Source organism: Desmodus rotundus, chromosome 9 (genome assembly GCF_022682495.2).
Source record: "Desmodus rotundus isolate HL8 chromosome 9, HLdesRot8A.1, whole genome shotgun sequence".
In the NCBI taxonomy this organism is placed as follows: domain Eukaryota; kingdom Metazoa; phylum Chordata; class Mammalia; order Chiroptera; family Phyllostomidae; genus Desmodus; species Desmodus rotundus.
In genome coordinates, this window is record NC_071395.1 from 95,111,956 (window position 1) to 95,129,073 (window position 17,118).

Here is a 17,118-nt window from a genome sequence, read left to right on the forward strand (position 1 = left end):
ATCCATGGATCTGTGTGCTTTTTTTTTTAAACAGCTTTTTTGAGGAATAATTGACATGAGATAAACTGCATGTATTTACAGTGTGTATCTTGATAAGTTTTGACAAATGTATACACCCGTGAAGCCACCACCATAGTCCAGATAGAACCATTTTCTCCCACACTTTCTTTGTGGCCCTGTAAGCTCTCATGCTTCCACCCACGCTTCCCCTCCAAGTAACCCCCATCTGCTTTCTGTCATTATAGGTAAGTTTGTATTTTCTGGAGTTTTATGAATGGGAATCATACACATTATGTACTTGTTTTATGTCTGACTTATTTGAGCAAAATTATTCTGCGATTTGTTCATACATCAGTAATAGTTCTTTCCTTTTTAATTGCTGAGTAGTTTTCTATTGTATGTTATATACCACCATTTGTTTTTTCATTCAACTGTTTGTGGTCATTTGGGTTGCTTTTTGTTTTTGACTTTTACAAATAAAGCTACAATAAACAATCATGTACAGATCTACACATATATTTCCTTTTCTCTTGGGTCCAGCCAAGACAGAATGGCTGGGTCAAATGGTAGATGAATGATTAACGTTTTTTGTACTGCCACCTGTTTCCCAAAGTGATCGCACCATTTGCTACTTCCATCAGTAGTCTGTGAATAGAGTTCCAGTTCTTGCACCGCCTTGACAACCCGTGATACTGTCAGTCTTTTGAATTTTAGCTGTTCTCATAGGAGTGTGACAGTATTTCATTATGGCTTTAATTTGCATTGTCTTATACCTAATAATGCATTAAAACTAAAACATCAAAAACTAGGTTGACAGCCCATAGACTTGGAAGAGATATTTGTCATTCGTACGACTGAACAAGAGTGAGTATCTAGATTCCTAAAGAAATGCAGGCCAATTGTAGATAGCTAAAACAATCTCATGAAAAGTGAGCAAGAGATATGAACAGATAGCTCACAGAACTGGCTGTTCAGATGACCAGTAAATGTGACATTTCATTGATAATCTGATAAGTATAAACTAAAATCACAACAGAGTCCTATTTTATACTCACATTGGCAAAAATTTGTAAGTTAAAATGTAAATGTTGACAAGAATGTACAGCATAGGGAACCAATACACTGCTGATGGAAACGAATCTGCAAATATTGGGGAACAGTTTGCTAAAGTTGTCAGTATGCTTTGACCGGTTATTCCAGTCCGGAGAAACTCGCATATGTGTACAAGGAACTGTGCACTCCAGAGTTATTTTTAATAATGTCCATTGATAAAGATAGATATATTGTATTATATTCACATTGATGATATTCTTTAAAACTGTAAAAATGAGATTATGAATATTAATACAATTAAACCACAAAAACAAAGTTAAGAATGTAGGCTACATGTTGAGATGTATGTATATATAGCCTTACAGTCTTTACGTGAAGTGTGAAGACATTTAGAACATTGTTTGTGGATGTGCACAGACATACAGTACTGGTAGAAACACATGTTCTGTGTAGCAATAGTAAGCTGCAGTTGAAGGAGTGAGTGACTTTTGGAGGACATGTGGTCCAGGAAGGATATTCACAGTATGTGTTCAATAAATATTTGAACAAAAGCTGTAAGATTTTATATTTAACATATATCAATCACATGTCATTATTCTTGGTGAAATATAAGCAACTGTCATTGAAAAGATACAAAATCCAGTTGTAGTGAGTTTTATGAATATTATCCATCTGGCAGTTGATTAGTTTGCTGCTATTACAAAATACCACAGAGTAGGAGGCTTAAACAATAACAATTCAATTTCTCATTTTCCTGGAAGCTGGAAGTCCAAGATCAAGGTATTGACAGGTTTGGTTTCCTCTGAGGCTCCTCTGTTTGGCTTGTAAATAATAAATGGCTATATTTTCTCTGTGTTTCCTGAAGATCTACCTTGTCTGCAAATACAGCTACACTCTGAGGTGTTGAGGGTTGGGGCTGCAACACAGGAGTTGGGGCACACAGTTAATAGTTCACAAAGCTGTTTCATGTACAGCTTCATGTACTATTGATTGACAGTTTGGCTGGTAGCATTCAGTATATGTTAAACCCAGCAAAGCAAGCATGGCTATTATTCCAGTTTTACACATAAACAGACTTAGAGTCATATAATTAGTATGTGGCAGAGTAGGACTTCTTGAATACAAAATTAGTAGTATTTTAACTGCCGTGCTTATTTACTAAAGTTGGATTTCTCCCTTCTTGCCTTTGGCATAGCCTAGTGTTTCCCCAGTCAATATAGGTTAAAACATTTTTGTGTGTGTTACAGCTGAAGGTTTCTCTGGTTCTCTGGTATGTATTTGAGAAATCCTTGTTTGAAAGCTATAAGCTTACAGGGGTTTGTTTATTAATATACACAATGGCTTCACTATAGCTGTCTAAAATATATCTGTAGTTGTTTAAAAGTGGATTTACCCTGCCCTGACCCGTGTGACTCAGTTGCTTGGGCATAGTCCCGCAAAGTGAAAGGTTGTGGGTTCAGTTCCCTGTCAGGGCACATGCCTGGCTTGCGTGTTTGGTCCCTAGTTGGTTGCATACAAGAGATGACTGATCGATGCTTCTCTTTCTCTCTTTCTCCCTCTATTCCCCTCTCTCAAAAAATAGATAAAATCTTTCTAAAATTGGATTTACCCTAATATATGAGGAGAGAAAAGTGCTTTAAAATAAAATACACTCAGTCAGTGACTTTACTGTTAGAATGGGAATAAATACATCTACATTTTTAATTCTCAAGCCCACTCTGAGTCATTTTTTATCTTTTTTTTTTTTTCAGTATATAACCAGAACAATTTTTCTTTTCTTTGCTTACTAGGGATTTTGAGCAGCCAGTGAACAGTAACTTTGTTGATCGGGTAATTTGTTTTCCTCACACAGTTGCGATCTTGCAGTAAGAGTGAGTTGATATCTAAGAGCTCGGAGATCCTCATGATGTTCCAGCAAGTTCATCGAAAGCCCATGGCGTCCTTTGTCACCACTCCTGTTCCACCAGATTTTACCAGGTGCGACACAGTTCTCACACTTTATTTTCATACTAAGTTTATGTGCAAATGCATGTACTTGTTTCAAAAAATGTTTTTCATTTTTTAAGGTGATGTTTATAGTGATGTGGTCTAGCGAATTTTAATTTGTGCATGTAAATTTGGCTTTAAAAAATTCTTGTGGAATTACACATTTTTGACTGTAAAGAGAAGATGTTAGTGAATTTGGAAGTGGTTTCTTCCTGGAGCTTCATCTGCTGATACATTAAAAAATAATAATAATAATTGATCACATTTTATTTCATGAGTTTCCATTCATTCTTTTTTTTTAAATTAAGATATAATTAACATAACACTGTTAGTTTTAGGTTACAACATTATGATACCATATCTTATATATTGAGAAATGATCATCATGGTAAGTCTAGTTTATAGTTTACATCCATCACCCATACATAGAAAAAATATTTTTCTCGTGATAAGAAATCTTAAGATCCCTCTAGATAGCAAGTTGCAGATACGCAACACAGAATTAACTGCAGTCACCGGGCTGTGCGACGCAGTCCTGTGACTGACTTGTTTATAACTGCAGGTTTGTGCCCCTTGTATCCTTTTTTAGATTCCTCATAGAAGTGAGATCACAGCACTTTTCTTTCTGTCTGACTTGGTTTACTTAGCATAATGCTCTCAAGGACTCTCTGTGTTGTCTCATGTTCATTCTTTTATTGGTCTTTTGAGCTTATTCATCTTATTACTCAGTGACTATTACTCATTCACATGTATGTAGGCAAAGGGAAAAGAAGTCATAAATGTATGAAATGCCAAAAGATTTTGAAGGTGACATGATGTTATATCCAGGCCCTAAAAGATCTGGAAATAACAGTTGATTGCATTCTGGTCATCTTTTTAGTTTTTCTCTTGGGCAGTCTTAGGAGCCTTCTAAACAGTGTATTCTTCTAAGCATGTTTAGACTACCCTGTCATGTTAAGAACAGAGGTTCTGAACACTGGTTGTATGTGAGACCGGTTGTAGGGAGCTTTCCTTGTGTATGGTAGGACGTAACACTGGGAGCACTTTTCCCTTTGCATTTGTGACCAGAAATATTTCCAGGTGTTTCCTGGGGGCAGAATTGCCCATTTTGGGATCACTGGCGTAATCCCTCGTTCCTTACACAGGTGCGGTCCTGAGGGTCATGGCCACCCACAGTTCTGTGAACAGAAGGTCACAGTTTTTCTGGCGAGAACTCGGGTAGTTCTCACTGGATGATAAGTCTTTGTTTCTTTTGGAACTAGATGCAACATTCCTATTTTATTAAAACACTGAATATTATTTAAAAACTGGTGTATGCTATTAAGTAAATCTGGGTGAACTAAGAAGTTCACTAAGATTCCAAGGCTGCCTCTTTGATAATGTGGTCACTCATTTCAGTTGTGCAGATTTTTTTTTTTTTAACCATTCTATCACCAGGGAATGGAACGAGTTTTGACATAAATGCCGTAAATAAAAAGAAGTGTTTTCAGTTCAAAGTATGGTACATAGATCACCTGTGTCAGAGTCGTCTGTAGTGGTTTCCAAAAGTGCAGGGCTTATTCCTCAACAGTCTTGGGGGTGGTATCTGGAAAATGAACGCTGAGCATCCTGAGTTGTTCTGCCCTAAAGTTTGGGATCCCCTTGATACCACTTGGCAGGCAGCTCTGCTTTGGACTTCTTGAGTGTCAGTCTCTGTCATACCCAGTGACTGTTTGGGTTTCTGGTCCTTATCTAACCACCCAAGGAGCTCAGAACCCCAACAGTCCCTTGCTTTCACTGCCTTCTTTTTTGGGTAGATGAAAGGGACTGAAATTGGGAGGGGGAAGGCAGGGGCACATCAATAAAGAGGAAACCACAAAAAAATGAAAAAAAAATTACAAGTCTGATAATTAGGGAGCTTTCCATGGGTGTAAAGGTCACCGTAGGGCTCCCTCTCACCAGGAATGCTGACTGTCTTATTGGAAGGTTTGGCTTATAATTAACTGTAATTTTTATTACAAACTTAGTTTATGAGTGGCAGTGTACAGGACACAGGTGTTCATCTGTTGATGTATTGATCAGCGAAGAAAGGGCCAAATAAGAAAGGCCAGCACGTACTGACATTGTTACATTCCGAAGGTGAGATGTGCAAAGCAGTGGTGAGTGTTTCTAAGCTTTGAGATCTTGGGACTGGATTAAGTTCTGTCTGTTGGTATTTGGTGATGGAGTCACAGTGGAGAATAAAGGGTCATTAAACAAATGCAGTATTATTTATTGAAGACTGCATGCTTGGTGCTATTGTATATTAAATTCTGGTGTGTGTTACTCAATTATATAGTGAATTTCTGTATAGAAATTCTGAAAAGACCTTGGAAGGTAGTTAGGATTTTATTGGGTGGATGGGAATAGAATATGTATGTATACAAGAACACTAACGTGAATGTGAGAAGAGCTGCTGTATTTAGAGGACAGCAAGGAAATTGTTTCAGTCGGAATTTGTAGGGCTGTTGTTGGGACGTCGTGGGAAATGAGACCGCATAGGTGTCCTGAGGTAGAGTTTAAATGATAGAATTAAAAAAAAAAAGAAAGAAATGAATTCAGTGATTAAGACCAGAGCAGAGGAGGCATGGAGATAAAGAACCCCGAGAAGGTAAAGCAGAACGCACCGCATTTGCAGGTGGAGTGGTGACGTCAGTACGCTTGCAGTAACCTCTGACGGGGTGAGACAGATGTGAGCTCTTCAGCTGCACATAATTACCAGGAAGTAAAGAATCGTGCGTTTTTTATGTGTTTTTACTGGCAAACCACTAATGTTTTTACCCACTATCATAGTGTGAAAATGCCATGGACGTATCTTATACGTATCTTATTTTGGTAATCACAAATTTTCATGAATTGAACTTGAGAAAATGTATCTGAAGATGTGAAATATCTTGCAGTTTATCTGTTGGGTAAATTTATAGTTTTATATACTAAATGTGTGACTGGGTTACAGTACTGTGTATGAGTGTCTTTATCATAAATGTTCAGTGACTGTGACCTCAGTGGTACTCTCTACAGACTGTTCCCTTGACTCAAGGGTATTTGGCAGCCAGATGGACTGTCGCCGTGCCTGCCTCCTGTGATTGCAGCTCCCTTCTCTTGGGAGAAGTTCGTGGGACACTACAGTTGCCTGGGACAGTCTTGCTTTGCATAGAAACTGTTCCTGTGCTATTACTCCTAAGGGTTGTGATTATGTGTTCTTATCCTATAAAATTGTCGGCTTCATTTCCTAGTAAATACCCTCAGAGTCTCCAGCGTCTATCAGTATTCCTCATAATTTATTTTGAAGAAGCAAGTTTGGGGATTTATTGTGATGTCTTTAGCTCTTGCTGTGTCTTTTGGTTTTTAAACCTGTTTATATTGGTTCTGTATTTCAGGTATCCAGTCTAAACGTCAGTTTCTTCATTTTCCTATTTTAAGAGTACTGTTTAAATGTCTCTTATACTCATTTTAATACTTTATTTTATATTGCCTTTTAAAAATATTTTATAAAGTATTTGTTGAGTCCCTAATTTCATTGCAAACTTTTGATGTCACCTTTTGAAGATTTTATGAATTTATAACTTTATTTTATTTAATGTTATTTTTAATAAGGTTTTAAAAATATTTCCCAGGGATTTAGTTTAATAACGTTTTTAAGATATTACTGAGGGACTTTGTTTTCTAACTGAAATTTTAAGCTTACATAAGCCAAATAATATTATTTTGCCTTTGCTTCTTTTTTAGTGAATTAGTACCATCTTATGATTCAGCTACTTTTGTTTTAGAGAATTTCAGGTAAGAGTTTTTGGAAAATCTGGATTTTTGTATGTATACATAAGAACCAGGAAGGTGTTATTCCAGGGTAGGATATAGATGTAATCAACTGTGACACTGAGCGTGGTCTTAGAAGGAACAAATTGCTTATTGGAAACACAATGGTCATTTGTTTGGATTGTGTTATATTTCCAGCACAGATTGGTTCTCTAGTTGGGCAAAGGAACCATGTTTTAAACAAGTGTGTCCACTTAGCCTTTGGTAAGGTGGGACGGATGGGATGATGGAGATTAATAGAGATCAGTGAGTCCTTTACCCCTTCTCAGAAATAAGAGTGATGGGAACAAGTCGATTGGGATCCAGTTCATCTCAACTCAAAGTGTGATGAACTGTGGATAAGAGGCCATTATTGCAAGAAATTTGTAAGCTTTGCAACTTACATGTTAATTATTTTAGCCATTACTACTTTTTCTGTAAGATTAGAAGCAAAGATCTTAAAACAAAAAGGTCCTAAGAAATTGTCTTCAGGGTCCACATACCAAGAACATAAGGTCTTGCCTTGGAGAGGAAAATTGCAGGTGATAATGATCAAAATAAGGCCAAACTAAGAATTTACATATCACTCCATATTTAATTTGCTTTTCTATGGGATCATTTTGTGGCTAAAATATAAACTTTCCAAGGATTTCCCCCATATATTGATTTATCACATGCTCTTTCATTTTTCCATTAAAAAAAGGAGAATTATACTACAGGGATATGGGAAGAGAAACATTTCTGTTTTCTTCTTGAATGGGGAAAGACTGCTTGTTGAAGTGGTAATTAAATTCAGGACACGTAGTTATTTTTTCCCTTTCTCTTAAATGTCACAGTTTTGAGGGGGGTTTTAAACAAGAAACTGAAAAGATACTGCTGAATATTTCAATATTACTAATTTTTTTTTTATTTCTGGATGTAAGTACATATAAATCTATCCAGTGTCATCTTGTTTAGTCACCTTCTTTTACTTTGTCCAGGGCTTGAAATAAGTAGCATAGACAAAGTGGTTGGTTTGGTTTTGATCTTGGGATTTGGTGGTGGTGGTGGTGGTGGTGGTGGTTATTTTTATTATTATTTCAGCACTTTGCGCCAGAGAGCAGATCCTGTTTACAGTCCACCTCTTCAGGTTTCAGGACTTTGCTGGAGGTTAAAAGTTTACCCAGTAAGTTTTTCATACTTTCAATATTTTTTTTAAACCAAAGATCTTTTCTTTTAGGGTTTTGTAAGAAACCCTAAAACACTGGTTCATTCTTTTGGTGTAGTAAGGAATTAATAACAAATTTAGTGTTTATGAATTTTATTACTAATATTATGGAAAAATGAATTAAATATGAAGAGTATGAACCCTGACATACTGCACAATCTTATTTACTGTTTGTAGGAACATACTTACCTTTAGAAGACATGTTTAAAATTCTTATTTTAAAAACCTTTTTAAAAATAAAATACAGAAAGCCATCAGAACACATGTATGTTGATCGCACACTCATTGTGCGTTTCCGTAGGTTCCTTTGATCTATATATTTTCTCCAAATTGACAGCTGGGTCTGGTGGCGTGATGAGGCACAGAGTCTATTCCTGTGGCAAGAATGTGTGCGGTAGTGTGTTTTTTTAATCACACGATGTCTAGTCACATCTCTGCTTGCGGTATTGGCAGCTGTTGATGCCCATTACCTACATCTCTCACTGCAAAACAGCAGTATTCTCATGTTACTGTTTTTTTCCATTTATTTGTTAGAAAACTTTTATAAAGAGATGCTTTCCTTTATTATTTAGTTAATAGCAGTTCATATAGAAGAGGCAGGATTCTTTTCTTTTATTTACCATTTTTCCTTGTTATTCTCTGAAAGTGATTAAGATTTTAAAAAATATTTATGAACTCATGGATTTACACACATTTAGTCTCTTCATGCTGGCTTCTGTGTCACTTTGCTTCAGCCCTACTAGTCGACCTTCGTAGTTTTCGTCCTTGTTTCTTCCATGGCAAGATGTTCCAGGCTCATCTTGTACCTTTTTACTCCGTACTTGGAATTGGCCATTTTATCCAAATAACCCTGATTTATTTCAGTGGGAAAATTGTATTTCAAGACCTGACTGGGCAGTAGGTATGTTCATTTCTGTCAGGTTGGTCACTGTTTCCAGGCCTTCTTAGTGAGTAGAGCTAGGAAATACACAGGTAAATGTATGTGGATGTTTCTGGGGACAGGTAATCTGTATTTCTTTTTAAAATTATTTAGTACACTTTATTTTTAAGAGCAGTTTTAGGTTAACAGCAAAATTGAGCGGAAAATACAGAGTGTTCCATATACCCTTTGACCCCACACATACACAGCCTTTCCCACTGTCAACACGTCCTGCATCAGAGCAGTAGGTACATTTGTTGCAGTTGATGAATTTACGTTGACATACTGTCACCCAAAATTCCAGTTTACATTAGAGTTCATTCTTTATGTTGTACATTTTAAAGGTGTTTTATTTGTTTGTTTGTTTTGAGCCAAAGACCATACTTGGAGTGAAACTGGGTAGGAGTGTGTATCCTTTTAAAAAGTATTCATGTAAGCAAACTACTGGAGACATACATAGTGAAATAATTATCTTTGCAACATCCTGTACTGGATCAAAATTTAAACAACTACTCAAACTCCAGGCAGAACCTTGTATGACTATAACCTTAACACACAAAGCATAGAAATGATATTTATTGCTTTCAACATCAAGTATTACCTTTTTCTATTTTACTGTATTGGTATTAAATATAAATATTTATTTTTGTTTTATTCCTAGTGAAATTGAGTGTTTTTTAAAAATATTTTTCTTTGGTGTTTTCATTTTTCTTGGTTGATTTATTTATTTTATTTCTTTATTTTTTAATTTTAGACCTAGTGGGAGAGAAACATCAATGCATCGTTGCCTCTCACATGCCCCCAACTGGGGACCTGGCCCATAACCCAGGCATTTTCCCTGACTGGGAATCAAACTGCTGACCTTTTGGTTCACAGGCCAGCCCTCAATCCACTGAGCCACACCAGCCAGGGCTATTCTTGGTTGATTTTTAAGAGTTCTGTGTATGTTAAAACTCTTAACTCTTTTCATAGGTATTGATATTTTCATCTGAGTTTTTCTTAATGTACAAAGGTTTTGAATTGTGAGACTCAAATCTTTCGGCCTTTTTATTATTTCTCATTGCTTTTGAGCTCACAAGTACTTTCCAAATCAAATATGAGATATTAGTCTGTGTTTTTGTTTAAGTGTACTTAATTTAAATTGATCTGGAGTGTATATTTCTATAACTTTTTTTTTCCCTTTAATTTTAAGGATGGAAATGGAGTTGTTCGTGGTTACTACTTATCTGTGTTTCTGGAACTCTCAGCTGGCTTGCCTGAAACTTCCAAGTAAGACATACAATTACATGACCAACTTCAGTGTGTGTTTACATACATTCCTCTTACTATTTTTTAATTATTTTGTTAGTTACTGTATTACTTAGGGAAGTGTACACTGGTATGTAGTCCTGGGAATAGTGTGGTGGCATAGAATGGTAGTTGTCAAATTGTATGGCTTCAGGACTCTTACACTCTTAAAATTTATTAGGCCCTGGCTGGTGTGGCTCAGTTGGTTGGAGTGTTTTCCTGTAAACCGAAAGGTCGCAGGTTCCGTCCCTGATTGGGGCATGAAGGAGAGGAAGCCCATTGATGTTTCTCTCTCACACACACACACACTGATGTTTCTCTCCCTCTCTCCTTCCTTACCCCTCCATCTGTAATCAATAAGCATGTCATTGGGTGAGTATTAAAAACAATAATAAATTACATAAAATTATATATTGGGAACCCCAAGGAGTTTTCTTTATGAGGGTTGTATCTGTTGACATTTTCTGAATTAGAAGTTACAACTGAGGAGTGAGGGGAGGGTACAGAATGGATCAGTGGTGATAGATGGAGACTAAAAAAAATAACAATAAATATTCTCAGGGAAAAAAAAGAACATGAGGGGAGGGGAGTGGCTTACCAATAGCCACTCACCTCACTTTCTGGTTTGCAGGTTAGTCAAAAAAAAGAAGAGAAAAAAATTAAAAATTATATTAACTTTAATAACTTACTGTATATTAACATAAATAACATTTTCTTGAGAAAACTTTTTCTAAAGCAAAATGTTTGATGGAAAATATTGTATCCTGCATTTTTGGAAATCTTGATATACAGCTTAAAAGGAAGACAACTGGATTCTCAGATCTGCTTTTATAATTATTTTGTATGCAATAAGTTGTTTCGGTTGAAGTATATATATAAAATCTAGTCTCATTGATTTTGAATGTCATGTAGTTGGGAACGTTTTTTTTAATGAGATCTGATTTATATCCCAACAAATTCACCTTATAAGTAAGTGTACAATTCAGTAGGTTTTTGTATCATCCTCAAGTTTTAACAACCATCACAGATACCTAATTTTAAAACATTTTTATCACCCTGCAAAGAAATCTCATACCCACTAGCACTCACCTCCCATTCCTCTTCTTGTCTTTGGCAACCACTAATCTACTTTTTGTTAAATATTTATTTTTTTATTTGTCATTTATTTATATTGAGCTGCAATTAACTTAGTGGTTTCAAATGTACATTATAATGATTTGATATTTTTATTCACTGAGAAATGATTAGTAACAATGTCTGGTTACCATCATCACCAAAGTTAGTTTTTTTCTTTTGATGAAAAAGGGAGAAATGTTTTTAAAAGCAGTTTTAGATAATTGTGACTCTTCTTTGATAGTACCCCAAAATTGAACAAGTGCTAGTTTGGTTTGTAATGTGGAATCTGAAACCATACCAGCACATGTTATTTTACTTTATTACATTAAAGTCTGCTCAGTATGAAATGTCTGCTTTCAGCTATGATGGAGTAACAGGAGAGTTACCCTTTCTCCTGCAACAACCAAAAAAGAAAATAACTTTTCCTAGACACTGGACGTGAGACAACAAATGATAGCAATTTTCAATAGACAAGAAACAGACAACTGAGTTCTGTGGTTGCCTCAGATTAACAGCCTTGAGAGAGTGTTCAGGCTCTAACATAGGAGGGGAAACTGGTCCTGAGTCTGGCAGACTGCCTGAGTTGAGGAGACAGTGCCGAGTGTCCAGGAAGACCAGTGTAGCTAGAGTGTATTGCACAGAATAACAGAGAGGAGAGCCCTGCACAGGCAGAGAGCTCCAGAGATCCGTAGGGATTCCCTTCAAGTGCTCAGCAGAGGACCAATCAGGGCTCATGTGTGAGAAAACTTCCTGAGTCTAGGGAAAGAACCATCTGAAAGGATTACAGGGAGTAGTGTCTGGTGCTCATACAGGGCCATGAACTGTGTCTTTTCCCATCATAACAGTGGAAAAATTTATAATTCATAGGGTCCGGGGTACTCAGGAAATTTTTGCCTCAGTGGAGAGGAACAATTAGGTTCTAGACTGAACACTGCTCTGGACCTACCTGAAAAATAAAAGACAGACTTCAAAGGATGAAATTGTTTCCAAGTAACTGTATCCCACAACAAAGCTCATGAAAATTTGTAAGATTACAAAAACACCCAGTATCCTACAAAGTAAAATTTATATTTGCTGTTCAATCAAAGAATAATTGGCAAGCCCTGACTGGTGTGGCTCAGTGGATTGGGCATCGCCCTGTGAACCAAAGTTCGCTTCCCAGTCAGGGCACATGTATGGGTTGCGGGCCAGGTCCCCAGTAGAGGGAGTGCTAGAGGCAACCACGCATTGATGTTTCTCTTTCTCCCTCCCTTCGCCTCTGTCTGAAAATAAATAAGTAAATCTTTTTAAAAAAAGATTAATTGGCATTCATAGAGGTAGGAAGATACAACAAATAATGAGAATAACCAGTCAATCATAACTAAACAAGAACTTTTTCTTTATGTACAATATGTTTATTGATATTATCTACATTAGAAATTAAAACAAGATCTTAAAAATTATATTAATTCACTTAAAAATCATAATAATCCTATTATATATTAACATAAAGAACATTTTTGTGAATATAACTTTTTGTAAAGTGAAATAATATTTGATGAGAAAGCTTGTATTTTGCATTTCTGGAAATCTCTAAATGTATGCCTTAAAGATAACTGAATTTTCATGTGAGAAATAGGAGACAAGGACATTTAAGACAGTTATAAACTATTCCATTTGTTCATAAGTTAAGTAGATATATGGAAGATATAACAGACCCAAATTGTACTTGAAAACTGAATTTGAGATGAAAAATACACTGGACGACATGAATATCAGAACAGATACTGCAAAAGAAAAGATGAATACACTCCAACGCATGGCAATAGAAGTTGTCCAAGAAACATAGAAACATAGAAACCAAAATCTAAAGCAGTAGAACTTGAAGCAACTTAATTTACAGATAGCTAGAGTTCTTAAAGGAGAGGATCTGAAGAAAAAAACATTTTTTTAAATAGGGAAAACTTTCCAAGCTTGATAAAAGTTTAAACCACTGGTTCGGGAAGCTCAGTGAACTGCAAGCACATGAGACGTGAAGGCTACATCAAAGCTCATTATAATCAGATTGCTCAAAACCAGTGATAAACAGACAATCTTAAGCTGGCAGTGGAAAAAAGGCATTTATAAATGCACAAAGATAATGATGAAATCAAGATTTTCCAGTGGCAACAATACTGGTGAAATGATAATAAAGAAACATCTTACAAGGGCTGAAGGGAAAAAACAACCTAGAATTTTGTACTTAGCAAGAATATATTTTAAAATAGGTGAAATGAAGACATTTTCAGGCCTGGTATATAAGAAATGTTAAAGTACATGCTTTACATAGAAGGAAAGTAGTAATAGTTGGACATCTGAATCTAAACAAAGGAATGAAGAACAGCAGAAATGGAAATTGTATGGGTAAATAAAAAAATTTTTCCTGCCCTGGCTGGTATGGCTCAGAGGATTGAGTGCTGGCCTGCGAACCAAAGGGTAGCTGTTTCGATTCCAGTCTAGGGCACATCCCTGGGTCGCAGGCCAGCTCCCTAGTATGGGGGCGTGCGAGAGACAGATTGATTGTGATTCAGATTGAATCCACAATCTTTTGGTGCACAGGATGATGCTCCAGCCAACTGAGCCACCGAGCCAGGGCAGAGGAAACTTTGGAACATGAGGGATATGTTTTGTATCTCGATTGTGCTAATGGTGATGGTTTCATGAATATACAGGGTGGGGCAAAAGTAGGTTTACAGCTGTGAGTATGCAGAAGTTTATTCTTATACTATTTATTATTAATTATTGTATTATTTTTCTATACAAACAGCTGTAAACCTCTTTTGTCCCACACTGTGTACATGTCAAAATTTAGCAAGTTATATACTTAAAATATGTTTAGCTTTTATTCACTTACACTTTACCAGGATTATGATTTTTAAAAAGCTTATGTTTTATCATTGACAACAAATATTGAAAGTTCTTTTCCATAGTTGTTTTGTTCCAGAAATGTCTGTCAGATGTCTACAATTGAATACCCATTGTTTGTCAGTTCTTTCAATTTCATGTTCCACAAAAAACAGTAACTGATGAGCTTGTAACTCTGAAACAAAGTGATTTCCCCAAGACAACCGTTGCACACCACTAATCAGCGCAAATACTTTATGTATACTTTCCATTTTGTGACACCAAGAATTGAAGCTTAATAACATTTTTTATTACTTGATTAAAGACATTCTTGAAAGAGCATTTTTTTCTCATCTGGATGTGTGTGGCAGTGAAAAATGTAATAACTACTGGTATGTTTTAACCATCATTGCTTTTGCACCATTAGTGCAAATGTCAACAGAGTATAAAAGGCAGATAACATCTAATATTTTGAAATGGTTTTGACTTTTTGAATCTGAAAGGATTGTAAGGACTGGCCCCCAGGGGCGCACAGCCTACACTTCAGCAACGTCTGGCATAGACTAATCATAACAGAATATGCTTGTCACCATTGGTGCGTCCAGGTATAAAAATGCTAAGTAATATGGGAAGGATTCTGGCTTTTGAATTGTAGATGTGTTTAGTCAGAGCTCTGCTCCAGTTCTCCTGTGTGATTTGAAACAGTGGACTTGACTATATTGTTATTCTAACAGCTGAATATGCACTTTGTGGCACGCACTGTGATTTACATCAGCGATTTTCAACCTTTTTCACCTCATGACAGGCATAAACTAATTGCCAAAAGTCTGTGGCACACCAAATCATGTATTTGCCCATCTGACAAAAAAAAAATAGGTATAGTGTTGATTGATTCACACTGGGTAGTTAGTGTTGTGCTGGCTGTTGTCATTTTTTGACTTGGCAGTCTAGGGGAAAAGAGGTCCGAGGACGCCCCTGACTGAATAGTCAGGTAGTGCATGTTTTAAAAAAAACTAGCAGCGCACTGGTTGAAAATCGCGCTTTGCACAACTTACTGTGCTTTGTTTCCACCTTGTGATCTGTTGTTTCTGTTATCACTCCCGTTTTGCAGATGGGACTACAACGTCTTAGTTCAGTTATTTAGTCAAGTTTAGCATTGCTAAACATCATTCTGTTTACCACAGATTATTTTTCAGTCCCTATATTTTTTGTCCTTAACCACCAAGCTCTGTTTGATTTCCTGAAAATCAGCTCTTGTGATCGGAAGAGGTTGATGTTGGGCAGAATTCCTGTAACCAGTCCAGTGATAATGGCATTTTGTTCATGTCCCTGTTGCTTCCATTAATCTGGGCCTTTCTATGTCTCTTGATTAATCTGTTTCCTGATTGACCTCTATTTCTTGCTTTGGGAAGATTCTCCTTTCTCTCTTAACTGATACAGAGATTTTGTGACTTTTCTGTTGTCTTTGGTTTCATCTTGGGGCTTTTATTGTTTACTGTGTACACTTCGGGAACTTAAAAGTTTATATTGTTTTACAAATAGCAGTAACATCAGTGATAATGAAATAATTAACACTCAGGATACTAAGGTTGAAAAAGATTAGAATTTGTGTATTTGTTAGACATTATCTAATTACCTTAATAAGACTGTTCTGTTCTGGAAAAAAGCAGATATCTGTTAACTCTCTTAACACTTCAGTAATTTTGGAGAAGAGTGTTGATACTTCTTCATTAAATACTGAAATGTCATTCAATTATGGAGTTAAGAATTTACCAGTGAGGTAATTTAACTGTCAAAATGTGGAATAAAAACTACTGTATCATTATCCACATTTTAATATCACCTGGGACCCTGCAGAAGTACTTTCATAATTTTATTATGCTTACATTTCTCTATATAATAGGTGTGTGTTAGCATACGTGGGTGTGGGCTTTCAGGAAATCTGCGCTTGAGTGACATCTTGGAATTGACTGTTAATGGTATATGCTGAATGACTTGTTTTAGAGAAGGGAATTTCTCTGAGTTATTTAAAGGAAAGAGAATTTTTCTGGGGGAGTAATTTTAATGAGACTAAAAATTTTAAGAGTTGTTAAATTTATCCAGGCTTTTAGTTTGATGGAAGGAAAGAATTTAAATTGGAATATTCAAATTTAAGGTTTTAGTTTTATGTAAGGTTGGGATTGAGGTACTATGTAAATATTTTAACTTGTATTAATTGCCACCTTTATTAGAAATAAGTTTATATCTGCCATGATTTTAAAGAACTAATGCAGATAAAAGAATGGTCTTTTTTCAGACATTATATGCATTTTCTTACAAAAGAACTGATTTTTCAAAAATGTTTATATTGATTTTAAACTTCTACCTGTCTTGATCCTGGTTGTATTTGACCATCTGTATTAATATCTTTCTCCCTAGATTTTTTAGTATTCTTGTTTCTCTGTGAGTTTTGAGTTTTTCATTACTTATTTTTATTTTTTTATTTTTATCCTCAACTAAGGACATTTTTAAATTGCTTTCAGAGAGGCGGTGGGGCGGGTGGGGAAGGGAGAGAGAGATTGATTTGTTGTTCCACTTGTTTAAGCATTCATCATGTGCCCTGACCAGGGATTGAACCCACGACCATGGTGTATCAGGATGACGCTCTAACCAACTGAGCCACCCAACCAGGGACACTACTCATTTTTGAAATAGTAAGACGTTTACTTTTAGGTGAAATTTATTGTATATAGTTAACCATAATTGAGTGCATTTGTATTGTTGTACAGTATCACCTCCCTCCAGTTTCAGAATGTTTTCCTCACCATAGAACATCCTATCCCATTCAGTAAACACTGTCCATTCCCCCTCTTCCCCCATTCCTAGACAAATACTA

At 36.0% G+C, this 17,118-nt stretch overlaps 1 protein-coding gene across 1 annotated transcript in view; it reads left to right on the top strand.

Annotated features, from left to right (window-relative positions):
- TRIM37 (tripartite motif containing 37) overlaps nt 1-17,118 on the top strand; it is an 87,716-nt gene that overhangs the window by 20,734 nt on the left and 49,864 nt on the right. The window contains exons 9-12 of the mRNA XM_024573289.3: nt 2,906-3,030; nt 6,787-6,837; nt 7,936-8,017; nt 10,171-10,247. Of these exons, the coding sequence (XP_024429057.2) occupies nt 2,906-3,030; nt 6,787-6,837; nt 7,936-8,017; nt 10,171-10,247 (335 nt within the window). The remainder of the gene's footprint in view (nt 1-2,905; nt 3,031-6,786; nt 6,838-7,935; nt 8,018-10,170; nt 10,248-17,118) is intronic.